General features: G+C 45.0%; 1 protein-coding gene across 3 annotated transcripts in view; it reads right to left on the bottom strand.

Annotated features, from left to right (window-relative positions):
* The window catches only part of LRRC8C (leucine rich repeat containing 8 VRAC subunit C), a 37,320-nt gene extending 26,899 nt beyond the window's left edge, over positions 1-10,421 (bottom strand). Inside the window, exons 1-2 of one of the 3 annotated variants that reach the window (XM_075936447.2) lie at positions 8,394-10,421; positions 7,753-7,836 (exon numbers count right to left, since the gene is read on the bottom strand). Coding sequence is in view for 1 of the 3 variants with exons in the window: in XM_075936446.2 (XP_075792561.1) it covers positions 7,644-7,675 (32 nt within the window). In the remaining 2 variants the exon portion in view is untranslated. The other 2 variants (XM_006137293.5, XM_075936446.2) reach the window with 2 other exon arrangements.
* Positions 10,422-22,020: the final 11,599 nt, after the last annotated feature.

Below are 22,020 nucleotides of genomic sequence, written 5' to 3'. Positions count from 1 at the left end.
GTGTCTGCTGCTGGTGCATATGTATTCTCTCTGCTCTAGATGCACAGAGATGGTGGAGTGCTGTGCTGGAGGAAGGAGGGCACAAGAGACATAACAGGCTGGCAGGAGAAAAGGTGGCATGGGGGCGTCATTTGAGCTCCCTGCCTCAGGTGCCAAAATGTTGTGGACTAGCCCTGCAGGTCATAAAGCTCAAAGGTTTGAAAGATCCAGAAAAACAGATCTGAGTCTGAACTCTTCACAGGACTCTTTCAGTTCTAGTGTATGCTTACAATTTAGGTCAACACAGCTACGGTGCTCAGGAAGTGAAAAATCCACCTACCCCCTCCTGCAGCTGCAGTTAACTTGACAGAAGAATGCTTTTATCAAACTAGCCACCATAACTCGAGGACATGGTGTTCCTACTGCAATGGAAAAGCTTCTTCATGGCTGTGGGCTGCATTTTCATTGTGGAGTTAAACCCACATAGCAGTGGCACGACAGTCAATCATCTATATTCCCCTTAGTGTAGACCTGGCTTCAGGGTCAGCGTGCCTTTCTGAGGACAGATTAGAGTTTTCTTAACTAAAAAGTAAGGATGTTAAGTATCGGGTAACTAACTAATCGAAAAGTCGATGCATTTTTGCATCTACTCTTCGATTAGTCGATAGGGCGCCACTGCCGTTGAAGTGTAGCAAAGGCCTAGGGCTGCTGCTACACTTCAAAGGCCAAAGAGCTGAAGCCTGGGGTCAGCTGGGGACTCCCCCACTGACCCCGGGCTCCGTGTGGAGCTGCCGCTTTGAAGTACCCCTTGCTTCTCCCCCAGCTTGCTGCCTCTATCTGATAGAGGCAGCACAATGAGAGGAAGCAACTAGTCGACTAGTCCTTCACATCCCTACTAAAAAATCTTTTGTTATACTACAAAACACAGAAAGGTAATTCCTAGTAGTTATGTCTAAATTTCTCAAGATAAAAGATTTAAGTTCTCTGGAAATATGATCTTGCTATACCAGGTGTCAATATATTCTGCCATATAGTTCATGTTATAGTATTCTCAGATGATGACTCAGCATGTTGTTCATTTTAAGAACACTTTCACTGCAGATTTGACAAAACGCAAAGAAAATACAAATGTAAGATTTTGATAGCTACAGCATTCAATCCAATGTTTAAGAATCTGAAGTGCCTTCCAAAATTTGAGAAGGTCAAGGCATGGAGTATGCTTTCAGACATCTTAAAAGAGCAACTCTTTGATGCAAAAACTACAAAACATGAACCCGCAAAAAAGAAAATTGGTCTGCTGATGGCATCTGACTCAGACAATGAAAATGAACGTGTGTCAGTCTCCACTACTGAATTGCTATCGAGCAGAACCCATCGTCAGCATGGTACGTGTCCTCTGGAAAGGTGGTTAAAGTATGGAGGGACATATGAATCTCTAGTGCATCCAGAATGTAAATATCTTGCAATGCAATCCACAGCAGTGCCGTGTGAATAACTGTTCTCACTTTAAGGTAACGTTGTGAGAAATAAGTGAGCAGCATTGTCTCCTGCAAATATGTTTGTCTCAGCGACTGGCTGAACAAAAAATAAGACTGAGTGGACTTTTAGACTCTTAAGTTTTACCCTGATTTATTTTTTGAATGCAAGTTTTTACTACAGAAGTCTGCATTTGTAAGTTCAATCTTCATGATAAAGAGATTGCACTACAGTACCTATATTAAGTGAATTGAAAAATGCCATTTCTTCTGTTTTCACAGTCAAATATTTGTAACCGTGGTGTGTGGGAGGAGGAGGAAAGTGCAGGCTCTCACCAGGTCCCGGACTACTGCAGCTCTGCATTTTAAATGTAGTAAGAGCCAGGTGGCTCTCAGTACATTGAAAATGCAGAGGCACAGTTGTCCGGGAGCCAGCACAAGCCAAGATTGAGAAGTCCCAGCTCCTGCCGGATCCCGGACCACTGCACCTCAGCCTCCCCTACTCCCTCTCCCCCACACACCGGCTCCTGTTCCCCGCCTTGCAGCCTCTGATACAGAGGAAGTGAGTAGTCGAGTAGTTACTTGACTACCTGATAAGTCGAGGCTTCTTGGATAGTCAACTACTTGCTTACATCCCTAGTCAAAACTAGGACCTACCCCTGCTGCCTGTGCGCCCAGCTCCTACTACATTTAAACTGCAGAGCTGCAGCAGGGGTAGCTCCTGGACCCAATGGCGAGCCAGGACAGAGCACTTCCCCAAACAAATTGTATCAACTACACAATTAGAAAATGATCTGTTTCTTAACAACCTTACCCTCAAAGAGAGTTAGGTGCCTAAATCTGGACTGGAGATAGGTGCCTATCTCTGCTAGGATTCTCAGCTGTGCATGTTCACCTGCAGTTAGCCAACCAAGTGGTAGTTTGCAAGAAACAGAGAGGGGGGGGGGGGTGTTGCTACTGATAGCCTTTTAGCCCAATGGTCAGCACACTCACTTGAGACATGGGAGACCCAGGTTCAATTCCCCTCTTCTACCACCTGTGGTAAAGGGAGAGAAGAGTACCCTAACTATTGAGTGGTGGGATATTTAGGGGGATAGGATTGCCAGGTGTCTGGTTTTGAACCTGACAGTCCAGTATTTGAGCTTTCTGTTTGGAAAACAAATTGAGAAAATATAAATGTTCAGTATTGTCTAAATAAGATATAATGTAGATTGTGATGTAATGTCAAGTGTGTCCGGTATTTTTGTTGAAACCATCTGGCAACCCTACAGAGGGAGAGCATGCTCAGTGTCCGCTGTTGACGTTTTTCCACTGTGTATAAACAATTAAATATGCACAGTGCCAAAGGCAGTGTGGGAATAACTCTATGGCCCTGTGATTAGGGCACTCACCTGGGACAGAACAGACCAACGTTCAGTCCCTCTGCACTGCTACATATTTAATTACCACCAACTCCTTTCACAGGCCATTTTGCATAAGGTTAGTCTTGTTCTGAAAATACCTATCAGTACCTAGCTCCTCACGCAAGACAGGCAAAGGAGTGCCTAGCTTGTGGGGTTTGGCTTTAGGCATGAGATAGCCAGCCATCATCTCCCACTCCCTGGGGCCTAGACTGAAGCTGCACTGTGGATGATTACTGGCAGAATATTAGGCATCTAAGGGACTTTAACAGGAAATACAGGTGCCTACAGATCTAAGTAGCAACTGAGTGAGGTTTCTGGGAGTCTCAGTGGTACCTAATTGTTGGACTTCAATCCCTAAATCTTTTTTGTGAATCTACTTGTAATAGCTTTATTTTCAAAGGTGATCAAAATAAGTTGACAATTTTGGCCCTCGGTATTTTAAAAAGTCAGGAAGCAAGACTTTTTAAAATTATGGTCTCTTAGAAATATGAAATTGCAACCTGCAATGACACTAAATTGAAATTGAAGTCATCAGTCCCATTATTTCAGCAGATTATTAATTGGGCCTGAAATTGAACTGGGCCAAAAGAGCCAAATACTGTTCCCATCATAGTCAATGAAAAAAATCTAATTAACTTTGATGAAAGCAAAAATAGACTATTAATGTCATTATCTCAGGAGCAAATTTTTTCTTATGATTTGAATAAGAATGGTGTCATTTTTGCATATCCATGGAGATTTGTTTTGCTTTAAAAACAAATCATTACAAAATGAAGGATATGATACTTCAAAAATGATGTTAAATAACATAAAACATCTGATTTTGTTATCTTGCAAAGCCAGAAGATCAAACAAGAACTAGATCTGCATAAAGCGGAATTCGCTCAAATCAGCTCTATAGCAGCTGGAGGGGTTGTTAAATCAAGAAACATTGTGTTATCTTGGGTGGCACTAAATTACTATAAAAACAATCTGATCAGACCAAATGCTCCTTGATACCAAGTCACTTCCTCAGGATCCTGAAGCAGAACTCACTCTCTTTCTATATATTATAATTTTAAAAAATCAGATTTCAAATAATAATTATCATGATATTCAGGGCTCGACAAATAATGTAATCTACTCACCTGTGGCGAGTAGATTACAACCCGGAAGTGCCAGTGCAGAGCAATCTGTGCATATACAGAATGGCGCGAAACTGCACGGCTGGTGAGCGGGGCTTGCCGCCGCTTGGCAAGCCCTGATGATATTTATATAAGAAGATTTACCCAGCATTGCTTGAGTCCTTAATTCAAATACATTTTATTTTTCTTCATTTAAATTGTTTTTCTGGGGAGGTGCTGTGGATGAGATGTTCAGTATGCAGACTGCCCTGCAGAGCAAAGATAACCCCGGCTCTCTCTCCCTGCAGCAGCTTGGGACCAGGTGAGAAGCGCCTGTCCATGGCCTCTGCAGCTGTAGCAGGCACAGTCCAAGGAGGGGCACATGTCCGCCAACTGCGGGACAGACATACACACAAACAGACATACAAACAACTCTGAACTAGATAGTTGTCTCTTTCTCCACCCTACCCTGTGTTGGCTCAATGGTGTATAGCTGTCCCGGTCCCCATCTCTAACCTTTTGCTGCCCCTCCCCCCCCCCCCATGGTCATTCTGCCCTTCCTGTCAGACCCCCTCCCTTTCCATTTTATGAGAAACAATCAAATTCCAGGCACATGCCATTGTCCTGGCACAACCATACCCTGACTCTGCTTTAAGTAATTATAAGAGGAATCTGCATATCGAATTTGGTGGTCCTAGCTCTTACCATTTAGGAGGAGTTGAACAAATTCATAGATGGATGGACAGAGATGCACATTTCCAAAATATAGTAAGATATGGAAGTACAGAAGTAAGTTTCACTTTCTCTTGATGACAGAGTTTTAAAATGTATTCTCTAGCTGATTAACTTCTTCCATCAGGCACTTTAATATAAGACTACAATAAAGAGAAGCCGATTCAAGAGTGTCTATTGGGCAGCCGAGGAAGTCCTGAGCAAGTTTAACTTTAAAGAAGTTTCCTTTGGTAGACAACAATAGTAACAGTGCCTGGCCTACCTTGCAAGTGAATGATCCCACTAATGAAGCTATGTCTGAAGTGCAGAAAGTTCAACTGCACACTCAGGCAGAGCCCAAAGGGTGAAGCAAGACTCATATTATCCTTTTTTAGGGGAGAAAAAGATCTGATAACCCCAAGGCATCAGTGGTATTCAGAGCTCCCCATTCACTGTGCCCTGAGTTCCCAAATAGTGTTATATCAGAAGACCTCAGGATAGAGAGATTAAGGATAAACTATAGAGAGCAGCTTTCAGTGCACCAAATGGGTGGAGTTAAATGCTGGTGGCAATTTTCCATTGAATCCTTTTGGGGTGGAAAATGGTTTCTCAATTACACTGAGAATTTCATGAAAAAATTATTTAATTGAAAAATTTGGGGGTTTTGTCAAAAACCTGAAAATCCAACATTCTTCAGATTTCAGCAAATAAAAAAGTTTGATTTTCAGGTTTTCTAAGTAACACCATACAAGTAAAAAAATGAATGAAAATGAAAAAAATGGTTAATCAAAAATTTTAGCAGAGAAAGAAAAAAATCCCTTCTTCAGATCAGCTCGAGAATGAAATATACAGATCCCACTATTATGAATTGTTCTGATGAATTACATCTTTTATTTCCCTTCACTTTCAGAGGTGCTGCATTAGGAAGCATCTTTCTTCCAGTTAAGAAACGGCAAATGTTGAAGTAAACAAGTGTTGTTCTAAGGTCACTGTACAACACTGCTCAAAGACAGGTAAGGTTCTGCAACTCCAGCAGTCCTGACACCTTCTGGCCCACTTGTATATTTCAAGAAGAAATATACAAGAAATATAATGATGACTCTTGACCATCCAACCACTTTAGTTTTGTTCAGTTTTCTCAAGGCCTCACCCAACACGTGCTCATACTACAGAAATATACCCACTCGTATTTTAAAAAGTGATGAGGGATTTCAGATGATTTCATTCATGAGAGGTCAGAATGACTGACACACTCTAAAGAGGCCTGATTTCCAGAAAGTGCTGAGCACCTGACTAAGTATCTTTGTGATCAAATTTAGAAGAATTCTTTCCGATTGCCTCTACTGGGAGCTTGGATGCACTAGTCACAAATACTGTATGCACTGATTCATCAAATGTTTTAAGGTGGGAACCAAAAGTTTGCATTTGAAACTAGGGATATGATCATTAACCGGTTAACTGGCGGAGCTGGAGCAGCTCCCAGCCCACCTCAGCCCAGCCAGAGCAGCCCCAGCCTGCAGTGGACCTGGCCTTGGGCAGGAGTGCTCCAGCCCAGCCAGAGCAGCTCCTGCCCATGGCAGTGAGGCCTCTCCAGCCCAGCTGGGCTGGAGTAACCCAGCACTCCTCTTTAATCCGTTAACTGGTTAACCAATTAAACAGGATTTTAGATCCCTATTTGAAACCACTTCACAGGAGAAAAATATTACCACAAAATCTAAACCTGCATATGAGCTGTCCAGTGGCTGCCTTTAAATACTCAGACACTGAAGCACACAAAACAAAAAAATACTGCAGCAAACTTTTTAACAGAATCAGAGTGAGATGGGAAAAGGAAATGAATCAGACAACACAGGTGCTCAGTACAATGCCTTTATGCTTCAGTGGCGCCATGTAGTCATGTTTACTGGTCATGTAGTCACAAGCAAGTTGCCATTACTGTAAAAAACAAGGCCCAATTCTGTGACATACCCAGCACCCCCCACTCCTGTTTAAGATCACAGCCCTGTACAACAGAAGTGAAAGGGAGTTTTCAATACAGACCACTAAATGTGAATGAGGAGTGCTGGTCTTCTAATTACTAGGATCAAGCCAAAAATTTTATTAAAATACATAGATTTTTTACTGGGTTTTATTATATTTGGACCACATACATTTTTTCCTTAACTTTGTTTGCAAATCCCCACCCCTCCCCCACACACATATCCATTTTTTTAAGAGCCTTTCTCTTTCTTAATGTATTCATCCTGCAAATCTAAGTGGATCATATATTATATTCCTAATAATGCAATTCCAAATGTTATGTCTCCGACATCTGATGTAAAAGAATAAAGAATAAATCTATAGCTTAAGTACATGTTTGTGGGATAAAAATAGTCAATTTTGAAAAAAAAATTATAATGGAATTATTATACGGTATAGTTGGTAGACTTTCATATACTACTCATTTTGTCTTTGGTTAACTCAATAAATTATATTTGCTTTATAATGAACAAAAACATCCATCTCATTGTAGCATAGCAAAACTCTTTTTAAACGGATTTTGAAATCGGGGTCATTTTTGTTTTTGACAAAAAATCAGAGCCGTGTATTCTTGAGCCTTTAACTATATTTTCTCCTCAGTCATCCTTTATCATTATGTTGGAACCTTCCTGCTAATTACCAAACCACACACATAATAAATAAGAGTTATTCCATTTTGAAATTTCTAATATAAAAGTTTCTATTCTTCCAGGGTCAGACCTTCAGAAGTGCTAATCAAATTGATTGCTTATAAGCCGCTTTTTCATAGATTCCTGATTAAGCTTGGAGTATATAACAAGGACTGGACTAACCCTTGTTTACAGGATTTCTGTTCATATGCACAGTGATGTATCGAAAGCACTGTCGAACTTACTGTGGCTTGCATAGTCAAAGCTTTCTGTTATTTGGCCTTCCTCTCTCTGACAAATATGAACAAAACCAGGTTAACTCACCTAATCCATCTGAATCCAGACTGGTTTATCATTCAACTGCTGAGACTTCTTATTTTACTCAAATTCTTCGTAACCCAGAAGAATGGGAATAAGAAAACATGCCACTTACACTAGAAGCTGCTGCTGCTGTTTTCCTCTGCTGTATCACCACTCCTCGGGGTTGCTTCTACCATGGTAACTCAGGCGATTGTTTCTAAACAGAAAACCAAATGTTTAGAATTGCTACCCGTTTCAGCGCTGGGGGGCTCCTCTGTTGTCCTCGGCACTAGCTTTGTGTTTATGGCAACCCAAATGGTACCTTGTCAGCACAGGAAATCCTGAGATTCCAGATAAAGTTTGTCGCGGAGGCACAGAGCAAGCCGCGGGTGGGGTGCACTGGGCACGATGCGATACAGAAGCGTTTCTAGGTTTAAAGCAGCTCTACGGTGAAGGGCGAAGGTGGGGGTCAGAGTCCCCCCGCGCTCCCTCTGCCTGCGCACACCCCGGCCCCCACCTCCTGGGGAGAGAGGCAGCTCCCCCCTGGCTTGTGGAGGAGCCCGGCTCCGTGCGGCTGCCCTCCAGAGCAGCCCGCCCCGCCTCGGAAATGCAGCTGCCTGCACCGCTGAGCACAAGGCAGGATGGGCAGGTCCCGCGGGGGAAAGGCCTCGTGGCTCCTCTGGATGCTTCCCCAGCCCCGCAGCGCGGCGGCGCCAGCCCTGCGGCTTCCAGGGTTTCTCCAGCGGCTAGTGCGGCGCCTGCCGCGGGCGGTACCTGGAGGCGGCGGGGCTCGCGGGCGGATGCCGCGGCGCAGCGCGGGGAGGCGGATGCCGAGCGCCCGTCTAGCGGGGCTGGATGCCGGGCTGCGGCCAAGTTCCAGGGCAGCGGGACTGCGCGCGGGCTCCTGCTTCCCGGCTGGGCGCTGGGCGCCGCCAAGACCGCTGTCCCGGCCCCTCCTCCCGCCGCCTCGCTGCTGCTGCTGCTGCTGCTGCTGTGCCGGCTGCCGCCGCTGGGCGACCCTGGGCTCCGCGCCGACGCAAGGGGCTCCCCCGCGGGGGCTTCTCCTCGCCTGGGCTGCGCCAGACCCTCCGCGCGGCCGCCTGTGCGAGGCACCGGGTCACCCGCCTCGGGTCCCAGCCCAGCCCAGCCCGGGCTCACGGCTGGGCATATTCTGCAGGGCTCGTGCCTCACATGACATCATCGTTCATCTTTAATTCCTGGAGGCTCCTGGGGGTGGCAGCCCAAGGCCCGGGGCTGCGCTCACTCAGTGAGAAGATCGCCAGGCCTCGCCCCCGCAAGTCCTGCCAGCCCAGCCTGGCCGCAAGCAACGGCGGCCACTCTCCACTGCCTGGCACAGGACCCCAATCCCCGAGGCACCTTCCAGCCCACTGGCCAATAGGAACAGGGACGTTGGTCTGCTCCTCATCCACTACCTCCGGGCAGCCCCCATTAGGCATCAGGCCCTGGGTTCCTGGCCTGCCTGGGCTCCCCAGCCAGTCCCTCCTCATTCTCAACTCTGGGTCGTTTAGCTCCCGGCCTGTGAACAGGTGAGTACGGACATGCAGGTAACGAACGCTCTGAGATCAATGGGGCTATTGCTTTCGGAAATGTTCCCCACACTGAGATCTAAAGCGAGGGTGTCATCCAGGGGCTGCAGTTCCTCTGGCTTTCCCTTCCCATCGGGAGGCTGCTCTGTTCTCCCTGAATATGCTTCAGACAGGTGATTTCATAATGTGTTCATAGACAGTTTCCTTAGAAGTACAACAGTATCTATGATCTATGCTCTGAACAGTAGTGCTGAACAAAGAATAGGAATGATATGAAGATCCTGAATAGATTCCTAATGTTACAAGAGGACTAAAGAATATTTTTGAAGTACTATTGATAAAAGTACATTTTTGAAATGCTATTGATAAAAGTACATTAGTCATTACCAGGAACTCAAGTAAAAGATTACAGTGTAATATTAATAATACATTTTGTTCTGTATGTGACTCCCCACCAGAGACTGTCAGTTACCTTTTGTTTGTACAGTGCCTCGCTCAAGTGCCCCAATCTCATAGCCTGTTGGTACTACAGTAAAATGCATGTTAATAACAACATGAAAAAATAGTGAAAATACAATGTTTGAATTAATTTAAGTTGCATCATAGTTGAATTACTTGTGGATAGTTTACACCTAAAGAAGAAGAAGAAAACAACAATCATTTCTCCCATTTGGCAGCCAGCTTCAATTCTTGTCCAGAGAATGACAACAGAAAATGTTATGGATAGTCTTTGACCCTAAAACTCAGTCATGGAAATAAACTTTAAGAGGTCTGGGATCTTTAAAATGGCATTAGCAATGACAGTGACTCTGACAATGAAAATTAAAAGTGCAAATAACTCTTCCAGCAATTCATAAAATATAGATTAAGAAGAGATGTTAAAAACAAGTATTTTTACTGACCTACTGAGAGTATTGTCCACGATCTTTGAAAAATGTCAAGTCCCTAGGAGAACAAGAGCTCAGAAGAGGAGACAAATTTCTGCATTGGAGGAAGCAGCTGTGAAGGACTTAGAGACAGCTGATGAGAAAACGTTCAAAAAATGAAAATATATAAACACTGTGTGGGGGATCTAGAAAACTAACAGAATTAGAAACATCAGGGTTGCTGGACTAAATGAAATATGAACTGGAACAGGATCTGGAGCAAAAGTACATTCTAAAGGATATATGTAACTCTGACCTTTCTGGACTTCCTACACAATCTAGTCCAGAAACAACCCATTAGTTTCCAGCTCAAACAGAGGACCTTTAGAAATAATTAAAGGATCTAGAACTGAGATTTTGACTTGTTCCTCTTTCTGGAAATGAAGAAGGAAGTTGCAAGCTGGCAGACGTACTGGACAGTTGATGGGTAGGGAGACCCATATTTCTTTCTAGTAAACGATTGTCTTTATTGCAGAGAATTCTCTCTTCAGGAGTTAAAAACTTGCCAAAAATCTAAATCTTGCCAGATTTTGGCTGTGAATGGGAAGCTAGGAAGACATAGTTAGCACTCCAATAAAGGCAAGAGCATTAAGTGCTAGGTCTATAATAGTAGATTCATTCCCTGAGGCTACGTCTAGACTACAGGCTTCCTGTGCAAGAACCCTTTTTCAGCAGAGGTCTTCCGAAAAAGAGCGCGTCCACACACAAAAGCGCATCGAAAAAGCGATGTGCTTTTGCAAAAGAGAGCGTCCAGACTTATTGGACGCTCTCTCCCATAAAAGGCCACCCGGAACCACTTCAGGCAGGGCTTTAGGTCACCAGTTGCTTCTGAGTGCTGGTGCTGGAACCTTGCAGAGACATGCACTTCAAGGGACCCCCCTGGACCTCTGTTTCTCTGCTTCTGCTGTGTGCTTCCTACCTCTTTGAGGGACAGCAAAGCTTCAGCGGTGCCTGCTGTGGTTGCCCTGTTCTTTTTCCCTTGTGCCATGGAGCCAGAGCTGCCCCTGGGCATGCGATGGCTTCACACGGCCATGCTGCAGTTTTTACAACATTTACTGCCAGCTGCCTTCCTGTTCCTGCATGACCTAGACCCCAAGCTCATTCTGGGGACCCCCTCCATGGCTGCGGCAGTTCCACTCTACCAACTGCACCCCACAATGGAGAGGCATTTTTGGAGGCTGGACACCAGTTCTGACTGGTGGGACCTGCTGGTCATGGGGTGGTGGGACGACCAGCAGTGGCTCCAAAACTTCCGCATGCGGAAGGCCACCTTTTTGGAGCTGTGTGCCTGGCTCACTCTGCCCTCCAGAGACACGACACCCACCTGTGGCCTGCCACCTCCCTGAGGAAGCAGGTTGCACTCACGCTCTGGAAGCTCACCACCCCAGACAGCTACCTGTTGGTGGGCAACCAGTTTGGTGTGGGGAAGTCCACCACTGGGGCCCACCTCATGGAGGTAAGGCACTCTCGGGCTGCAGTCCCTGCAGGGCGGGAGGAGGATGTTGGATAAGGGGGACCTCGGGAGTGGGATGCCGGGGGCAGGGAGGAGTGGAGGTGGGAGGAAAACTCCATCCCCGGCAGCTTGTGCTGTCCCGCCCTCACACAGCTGTGCTGCTGCGGGTGGGGAACAGCCTCGTAGGAGGTGGCTCCTGGGGTGTTTGAGGGGGGCTGGCCCTGGTCCTCCAGCTCCTCCTCCGGGGTGACCTGTGGCCAGACGACGACGGGGGGGGGGTCTCAAACCTGGAGTCCACCAGCATGGGTGGGGAAGACATTTTCCCTCCTCCCAGGATATGGTGCAGCTCTCTGTAGTAGGGTCAGGTGTCCTGCCTCTGAGTGAGAGCTGCACTCAGTGGCCCAGACATACTTCACTCCGGAACTGTTCCATGGTCCAGGTTGGGTGTCCGTGCTCCGCAAGGGACGCAGCCATTCAGCCATAAATGTCGATGTTCCACCGCTTGGCCCGGGGATCCTGCAGCATCCCCTCCTTGCCCCACACCTTGAGGAGGGACTGGATATCCAGGACTGACCACGAAGGGGCATGCATCTTCACCCCCCTGGGTGAGTCCTGGGACCCCTGGGGCTGCTCCCTGTGAGGGCCAGGGAGGTCACTAGGGGCTTCAGGGGTGGACATGGCTGGCAATGGCTGTGGCAGGAACAGCCGTGCAATCAGGGTGCTGCTCTCTGTCCACCTTGCTGCCACAAGGCTAGTCTAGGGTCCCTGCAGCTTTAAGAGGGGCCAGGAGACAGGAACTATAGAGTTGTGATTAGTTTGGAGTGGCCACCAAGGCACCTGTGCTTTTTCCTTGGAGGCCTCTTCTTCCGCAAAAAAACCCTCCTCCCTGTCCACACACGCCTTTTTGGGAAAGAGCTCTTTCACAAAAAGGCTTCTTCCTCACAGAATGAGGAATACCAATACCGCAAAAACCCCTCTGTTCTTTCGATTAACCGTCGAAAGAATGCACTTGCAGTGTGGACGTAACTCAGGTTTTGTGGGAAAAATGGCTGCTTTTCTGACAAAACTCTTTAGTGTAGACATACCCCGTGTCAGGAAAGCACAGAAGCACATGATTAACGTTAAACATGTGCTTCATGCCACTGAAGACTGAGACTGAAATCAATGGGATTAAAGCACATGCTTAGAATTAAATTTGTGCATAAGTGCCCAGATGTATAAGGCTGCCTTCCTGAAGTGAGGCCCTAAAAGTGGGGTAATAAACTAAAGATGGGATTTTCAAAGGAGCCTATGGGAGCAAGGCCTGAATTCAAAGAGAGCTGTAAGCCTGACTCTCCTAGATTCCTTTGACAATCCCAGCTAAGAGCTCTAAGTAATATTTAAGTTCCCATTAGCAAGCATAGGATTTTGCAGAACTTGTGGTTTCCAGTGCTTTTACTCCGTCATAGATTTCAAGGCCAGAAGTGACCATCTAGTCTGATCTCCGGCAAATGCAGACCACAGAACCTCACCTACTCATTCCTGCAGCAGGCCAGGAATAAAGTACTAAAGTCCTCAAATTTCGATGTAAAGATTTTAAGTGTTAGAGAATCAAGCGTTTATTTTTGAGGATAATGCTATAGCTAGAGAAATAAAACAGCCCACATGAACAATTCAGCAAGGTTAGAGGAGGAATATTAAAATATCATGAAATCCAGCCTATGTTTTCTTTTCTTGATTTTCTTCCAATACTCCTAACTTCTAACTCCTAGTGGCACCTTAAAAATACTCTCTCCTTGATGTTTACTCCTTTCAAATGCTTGTAAATAGTTATGCTCCCCAGACTGTCTTCACTTAGCCTATTTACTCTTTGCTCATAGGCCTGTCTCCACAATCGTGTTGCTTTTCTCTAACTACCACCTACTTATTCATTTATTTGATATGACATAGTGGCCTGTAACCCTGCCATTGTTAGTGTTTCCTAATCTGGATTTTTGGGTTATTTTTATTCAGTTACCAAAGTGTGTTAAGTGTTGATCAACTTCTAAGTAGGGATGCAAAAGAGTAGTTGATTAGTTGACTACTCGCATCCCCCCCCCCTTTGCTGCCTCTATAGCAGAGGCAGCGAGGGGGGGGAGCAGGAGCTGGTGCTGGGGGGAGGCCGCTTAAAAGCCAGTTCCCCCCAGCACTGTCTCTGCTCCCTCCCCCCCCCCGTTGCCTCTATCAGAGGCAGTGGAGGAAGGGGGAGAAGGGTAGGAGAGGCTGCTCCAGCAGCAGCCCCTGGCCATGGGGGTCCCAGAGGAAGTTGGGACCCCCTCAATTTACAGGGGCTGCTGCCGCGAAGTAGCCCCTGTCTACGGCCAGGCCCTGAGGCCAGAGGCTGCTTCGTAGATAGCAGCCCCTGTCCACGGGGAGTCCTAACCTCCCGCTGGGACCCTCTGCAGACAGGGGCTGCTACTGGCTGGGCAGGCAACCCCACTCTGTTCCAGCTTGTGTCGGGACCAAACCCCACTGTGGCTCAACAATTTAAAAGGTAGTAGGAGTGTGGCAGCTGCCTCCCAGCTACTACTGCATTTTAAATTGCAGAGCTGCAGTGGGGTTCGGTCGCCAACCTGGTATGAGCAGGGACTGAGCTGGGCTGCCTACCTGCCCGGCTCCTAAATTTAGTGGACTGAGCAGGGCTGCCTTCCCCTATCGAGTAGTTGATAAAAATTCTATCGACTACTCCATTACTAAAATAACCTAAATTTAACATCCCTACTTCTCAGTAGCCAGTTTACAGTCAGGGAAAGATCCTTGATATGGTGAGGCAAAGGAGCTTCCATTGACAACTATAGCACACGTTTCTTAAGTATGCAGGCTTCATGCATAGTGATATGTGAGGCCTCGTAGAGCTCTTGGTTCTTTAATGGGAGATGATGTTTCTCATCTATGGACTCCTTTCAGGATATGTGCAACACTCAAGAATGGGAATTTTCTGGGTGCTGAAAATAAATAAATAAAAATTAGGCTCCAGAGGAATAATTCTTATTAGAGGACACTGATGGTTTTGTACTTTAATTATACATCTGGTAACAAGCCGAGAGCTGGGTCATAGCAACAGAAGTTCAGTATTTATAAAAGTGCAACTGAGAGGTTCTAATTTCTCACGTGTATGCGCAGAATTAATTTTGTTATGTGCACCAGTATGGAGGTGATATGTGGTGGGGGTGAGGCTGAGGGGGCCAGCAGGGGGTGCAGGCTGTGGGGTGGGGCCAGAGTTAATGGGTTTGGAGTATAGGTTGCCGAGGAGCTGTGGCAGGGAACAGCAGCACCTGGGTTGAGGGGGGAGGCACCTTTCCCTAGCCACAGCAGCTCCAGAAGCACCTTTCTCTGGCCATGGTAGGTTTGAGGCTGCCACAGTCCTGAGTGCCTGCATGGCCCCTTGCTAGGCTGCTCTGCGGCAGTGCGTTCATGCGGTTTAGAGGGAACTTTGGCTCAAAATTACTTCTACTGACATAGGTACTGAGATACTATGGACAAGTGTGTGTTATTACTGCCTACATAATAGATAGCAGTCAATGGGAATTTTATCATTAACTTCAATGGAAATAGGACCAGGCCCATACTTTTTTTTGGAATACTTGGTGCAGATTAAGTGGATCCTGATCCTGCAAAGACCTATCCAAGTGAGTAGCTATGTACAGCAGAATAGTCTGTTGCAGATTGCTCATGTGCATAACATTAGGAGCGTAAGCATTTACGGGACTGGGGGCCAGGGTCGTCTTTGGTGCATTTATGGAGGCTTTGAAAACTTTAACTGTTTTTGGTTGAACACCATATTTGTACAAGTTCATGGAGGTGGAGACAGAATAAACACAATTTTAAAACTGAAAATGTTTATGTGGTTGCAGTTTTCAGTTGTGCTTCTCTTCCAGCTATGCCTCTTTTATGTTTTTTCCAACTGAAGATCAGATCCAAATCCCATTGAAATCAAAGAATTCATCTTATTTTTCATCATTTGGATGAGGCTGCACAAGAGGTATCATTGCTGATTAACCTAATATGCCTTTACTATAGATTGTCTCATGCTGTAAATTGTAGCTTAAAGCTCCCAGGAATTTTCTGGCTTTAAACTAATTGCACTGCAATATTTTGAGGGAGAAGCAAACCTCTACTCAGTAAGCATCCCATTGTAAACATATTGATGTGTTTCCTCTCATAGTGGCTGGTTACCAATGTATTGTTTTGTTTGGTCACTGAACCCTGGTTTACACTTATTTCAAAATAACAAGCAGAGCGTTCACACTACCGAGCCCGTTATTTTGAAACAACAGGCTGGTTATTTTGAAATAACAACTCCTGCTTTCCATGAGGAGTAATGCTTATTTTGAAATAGCGGTAGTGTGGACACTCCACTGCTGCTATTTTGAAATAATTACTCACCAGAATCCTTTGAAGTAATTACTTCCCAGTGTTTCCAGTGGCTCTAAGTCAAGGTAGTGTATCCACATTAAGAGACCCTGCCTTGGACTAATTTTGAGGTTTCCCTGTAGTGAAGACACATTATTTCAAAATAGTTATTTTAAGAGTTATTATTTTGAAATAAGTTATTTTGAAATAATTTCCTAGTGTAGACATACCCTTAGTAAGTGTTGGTTTAGTTTTATGCAAGGATAGACATAAGTTGAAAAACAGACATGGCTGACATCTTGAAGATAAGATCTGAAGTGTGAGCTGACCCTTAGGTCTACATTCCTGGCCATTTACAATGTTTCTTTTGAGCAAAAAATCAAAATCAGTAATATTAAAGCTGTGCTCTCATTTACACCAGTATACATGTGGAGTAACTCTTGATTTGAAGTAGTGTACCTGAGAACAGAATTTGGCCCAGTGACAGGTCCAGAGAAAAACTCCAGATCCAAAAACTTAGAAACTCAATGAAAGCTGAGATCTGGAACCCAAATTCAGAAGCCCAAGACCTCCAAAGGCACCAGGCACCAGCACTGGACACTCTGGAAGATATACCCAGAAGGCACTACAACCAAAACAATGTAATGCAGGGATGATTTGGACTAAAAGTAAAATTACAATCAACTTGAATCCCAAACCATATGAGTTATGTGAACACATCACAATACTAATGCTTACACTGGCATCATCCCACCAATTCAATTACCAATAGTCTGATTTTCTAATATAGTCCTGAGGGACTTTCTCGGCAGAGATGCTTAGCACCTTTCAAGAGAGAGCTTCCTCACATCCACTGAACTCAGCTTGGTTTTTTTGTTTTGTTTTGTTTTGTTTTTTAGGGTTTTTTTTGAGGTGGGAAGAGGGGAAGTAGTAGTGAGTAGTACTGAAGTGGGGGAGGGAACGGGGATGAGGATCTCACACTCTGTGTTTCAAGATAGTGTTAGAGGGCAGGACATTTCTTTCTGGGTGGAGAGGCATTAATCAAGAGTTTTGACTACTCAAGGAAATGGAGACATGGCTGAAATTGCTTTCTCTCAAACGTTCCCCTTGAGCATCTACTGAAAACAGTGTAAATTTCTAACACAGACCAAATAATATTGTTTTCAGTAGCACCTCTGACAACATGACTGAGATTTAGTGTAATTAAAATAGAAAAAACAGGCATTTCTGGGGCTGTTTTAAACCTCCGCCTTCATCAGTTAAGGTTACCCACACAATTTGCTTTGCACCAGATTTGTATTTTTTTCTTTAGTGGGCAAAATACTTTTAAATCTTAATATGAATTTAAATAAATAAAGTATGCAGATAATAAAGGCAATTACAAGAGTGCCTTTCAGAATTGTAAGCATTAATGGATTGGGGGTGAATCTGGACTGGAAAAGCAAAGCTCTTAGATGAGCTGAAATATATATCACTGTTACAAAGTGTGGAGTACTTTAGACACACTGAAAACTGCTTTCTTTAATCAGAAGTTAAAAGCTCGAGGGAAATTTAATTTCCTGATCTCTCTTGCTGTTCCCAAAGATAATGGGACAAATTCATCCCAATTGTAACTCTATGCAGTTACACCAGGGAAAAATTTGACCCAAATTGTTTTTATCTGTGGAGACAATTTTAGCTGTTGACAATGGTCTCCAAATACCCTGTATTGTTAAACAAATGAAAAACTATGCACACATCATAAAAAAGGATTGACTCCCATTTTCTGAACTTTGGCTGAACTGGGCTTCTGAATGCTGTTTCCAAAACTAGTATGCCTTTGATCAACCTTAAGCTCTTCAGTATCTGTCTGAAAACTCCCTTTTAATTGAGAAGCCAAACAGATATGTTGGTTATTCATTATTATTGTGGTTGCTTCTACAATGTTCCAAAGTATATTAGGCATTTTACAGGACAAAGAGAAAACCACAGGATCTTGCAGGCTAATTTTAGCCATGATGATTTAATGAGTGAGGATAACACACAAATGGAAGGAGAACAGGATTATAGAAAGAAAAAAAAGTACCAGGTAACTCAGCATAAGCATTTGAATTTTGAAATGGTTCACTGATGTGTTATTTTAAACATGATTATTATATTATTATTACTGATGCATGTCTTATGGGCATCATAGAAGAAGCTAGCATTAAAGAGGGATCTAAGGTCATGTCTACACTAGGAAAGTATTTCGAAATTACTAAATTCGACTTAACTCCCGATTTAACAAATTCGAACTAGCATGTCCACACTATAGTTGGTGTGAGAAATAAGTCCGAGACAGGTTCCATTAATTGGACACACTACCTCAGCCTAAGAGCCCGAGGAAGCACTGGCGGGTAATTAGTTCGAATTACTCTGGGGAGTAATTATTTTTAATTAGCCAATTAGGCCGTCATAAGATGGGATTTTCAGGTCTCTCCTCCATGTTGGTCTTCTCTCCTGAGCCTCCGTTCTCTCGCTCCATGTCTCTTTCTCTCTCTCCTCCTCCTCCTACTGTCTCCCCATCTCTCTTTCAGCTCTCCTCCGCCTCCTGCCTCTCTCCGTCTCTCTTTTTCTTTTCTCCCCCTCCTGCCTCTCACTCTCTCTCTGCTCTCCTCTGTCTCCGTCGGGGATGCACGCTCGTCCAGGCCCTGTCCCCTGGGCGTGTATGTCACCGCCCCGCCCCCCCTTTGCCTCCAGCCGTGGTGCTCGGCTGAGTTCTGTGCTGCCGCGCGGGAGCAAGCGGCGCAAATGGCCTCTCTCTCTCTTCACCTACTGCCTCGCCCTCTCTCTCTCTCTCAGCTGTCATTGGCCTCCTGCCTTTCTCTCCATCTCTCTCTCTCTTTCTCTTCTCCCTCTCTCACCTCTTACTCTTCTCCTCCTCCTGCTGCGTCTCTCTCACTCTCTCTCTCACTGTCCTCTGCTTCCTCCATTCCCCTCTCTGTCTCCTCCGCGTCCTCTGTGTCTGCTCCGCTTTCCTCCTTTTGAATCCGGCGCCAAATCCTGACGTCAGTAACGCACGCTCATCCAGGCCCCGCCCCCGGCTGTTCCCTCTGGGCGGCGCTGTTGCCTCCTGCCGTGGTGCTCAGCTAACTTCTGCACCGCTCAGCAGGGCCGCTGCGCAGAAGCAAGCGGCTGTGTGGGCCCTGCACTCCCCATGCAGCACCCCAGTGCTGCATGGGGAGCGTGGACCCAAACGGCTGCTTGTGCCGCTTGCTCCCACGCGGAAGTCTGACTGGTGTCATACAGTGATCAGCCAGCCTTCTTCAGCTCACAGGTTGGCTATTTTAATAGGAACAAAGTATAAAAGAAAAAAACGGATTTTAGAACAACAGTAGACAGGTATATTTATCTTATCTGAAGGCTCTACCACCAGCTCCTGCCAGTAAGTTGGCAAGGCTAACTTCTTCAGAGAACTCACTGGTTACCCTGAAAAAATACTCTTTGAAACAGTCCCAATTCAAAAAACTGCTGTGGTCCTTTTGATCTCTCATGTGTGCTGGCCTTTTCTGCTAATGGTGTTGTAACTTAACCCTTACATGTTTGTAGAGAAGTTACTTATCTAGAGCCATTCTGTGTCTTTCCTGCTTGTTTTTCCTTATAGCTCCCTATTGAACTAAACCAGTACATTCACATAGTAAAAATCCTATTAACCTGATAGGCTTATACACAGGCCTGTACACAGGGGTGTGTGAAGGGTGCAAAAGCATCCCCCCCCCCACAATGGTTCCCCAAGGAAACACGCTCTGGCTGGCCAGGGAAGGCAGGGGCTGATTTTTCTACTTACTTGGGGGACCATAGGGAATGCATTCACACCCTTGTGGTCCTCATTTACAAAAAAAAGCACACACCCCAGAAATTCCTGCATATTGGCCTGATACTGTATTCATAAATTATTTCAGAGTTGCTCCAATTCTATCAGTCTTTGCTTGCTATTGCAATTATAAATTCTGCATAGAATTCTCTATATACAGTGTGACATTATATTAGAAAGAAGCACCACACACAAGCAGACATGGTGTGGTTGGTTTCTTTTACTATGAGAGGTATCAGAGTGTGGTCTGTGGTCAACCTGTTTTAGGCTAGGATCTTCAAAGGAGCCAAAGGGATTTAGGTGCCCATCTCCTACATTCTTAGCTACCGTTGAAACTTTTCTCTGTTCCTTGTTTTTGCCTACAAAATCTCACCATTATATTATCCAGCCTCTCTTCCACTGACTTTAAAACACTGTCTTTAGAGCTCTTTCTGCCAGCAAATTTGTGTCAATAATTCATTAATTAAAACACATAAACAGCATGTTCTTAAACAAATTCCCATTGCACCTCCAACAACGATGAAGTAAATGTTTGAAGGAAAGTTCCCCCAATGTTTTGTGGCATTTTAAACAGTTGCTTTTTCATGTAAACTAGAAGGATTGTTTGTTATTCATGTGGAGTTTTTTGCTCCCTATTTTGCATGGGAACCTGGGTAGTCAGACATATGGTATGGTCATTATCTGGGGAATGAAAATGGAAAGGATAAGACTTGCATAAGATCTTTAAAGCAAGGGGATTTAAAATATAGCAACTGCTCTGGCTTCAGAACATGGTGGTACGTAGTGGTGGTAATTGCTGAAAACAGTGTTCTCTGCTAGAACACAGTCCCAAATGATTTGATGGAATACAGTGTTCAGCAGGAGGCTGGAAGACTCTGTAGGGATTAGGAAATAGACTCTTTGAGGCTTTTACCACAGAAGTGCTGATTTGTTAGTGATCAGAGTGGGATATTAGGGATCAGATATTGCTGATGTCTGTTTGGTAGCCTCTAGATGTGTGAAATGGCCTTATGTGCCTCTGTAGTTCCCAGAAATTAGGCATCTAGAACCAATGTCCCAGGTCAATTCACAAGACTCATATTTTGGCATTTCTAATGTTAGACATTGCGACATAAGTGGATATAGTGTGTTCTAGCATCCGCTTTTATATTTACTAGAGTCTAGAGGTGTTCCTCCTGCTACAGCCCTATTGGTCCAGTGTTATGCTAGTTTTATCCTGCTATAACTCCACTGAAGGTGTGTGTAAAATCAGTGTAACACAAGGGAGAACTGGGCTCTCCGTTTTCAAAATCAATGGACTTATTACAGGCACAGAATGAATGGGCCTCCACATCCATTCTGGTTCCCCAGGACAAATTGTCTGATGCTTCCACATCTTTGTTGGTGGAAGCTATGGCTTTTTGTGGACTGTGCTCCACTTTTATTCATACCCCCATAGCCAGGGTGTACTAAGGAAGCACTTGATCACACTGGGATGAGTTTTCCTTTTGTGACCCACAAGCTGATCCGTAAGTTGGCATACACGACACTTATTTCTTTGTTGTTTCAATAAGGGTAAATTTTGCCCTGAGCCATTTCAGGAAAACCATTTTTAGTATCAATTGAACATCTTGGGCTGGGTGTCTGACCACTTCATGCCACCTGGGAGGGGGAAAAGAAAGGAAAAGCCAGCTTCATAGGTCACCTGGGACAATTCCTCTTGTAAAAAAGATAATCCCTCCTCCACCCTACGGTTTAGCATCAGGGAAGGGGGCATCCCTGAGGGAAGGTGAACTTGATAGCCAGGGAACCACTGCACTTCCAATTGCTTGAACAGCCCCTTGCGACCCGGACAGCCAGGCATAAATTAGAACAGCCTTTGGATTGAAGCATCTCTGTAGCATAAACCCACTTTTGATGCATAGCCTATTGGCCTGTCCCTTCAACCCAGGAAGATGTGACACCATGCCCAGAGTCTTGTTCAGGCCCTTTTCAGAAGGCTTCAGCTTTATTCCTCCACATGTAAATAGTACAGAACAGTAACCATCCCTTCCCCCAATCCACCATCTTCTGCAGGGCATATCAGTTTCCTTCAGGTTTTTCTCTCTGCCAGTTTCCTATAGCTCTCCCCCATGAACAAATGACTGCCCAGCCACACTCTATCCAACTGGCCTACTTGCTGGCTTTTATAATCACCTCATCCCTAACTGATGAGTCTTAGATGAGAGGTAGCAAATCCATCATGGGTGGAGCTATGTCCAATTCCATTTAATGGGCCAGGCACTCCCTGACA

The sequence above is a fragment of the Pelodiscus sinensis genome, chromosome 9, assembly GCF_052426305.1.
Source record: "Pelodiscus sinensis isolate ZL-2025 chromosome 9, ASM5242630v1, whole genome shotgun sequence".
Classification (NCBI taxonomy): Eukaryota; Metazoa; Chordata; order Testudines; family Trionychidae; genus Pelodiscus; species Pelodiscus sinensis.
The sequence above is the reverse complement of the archived record's forward strand: the minus strand, read 5'-3'. Positions and strand labels throughout refer to the sequence as shown.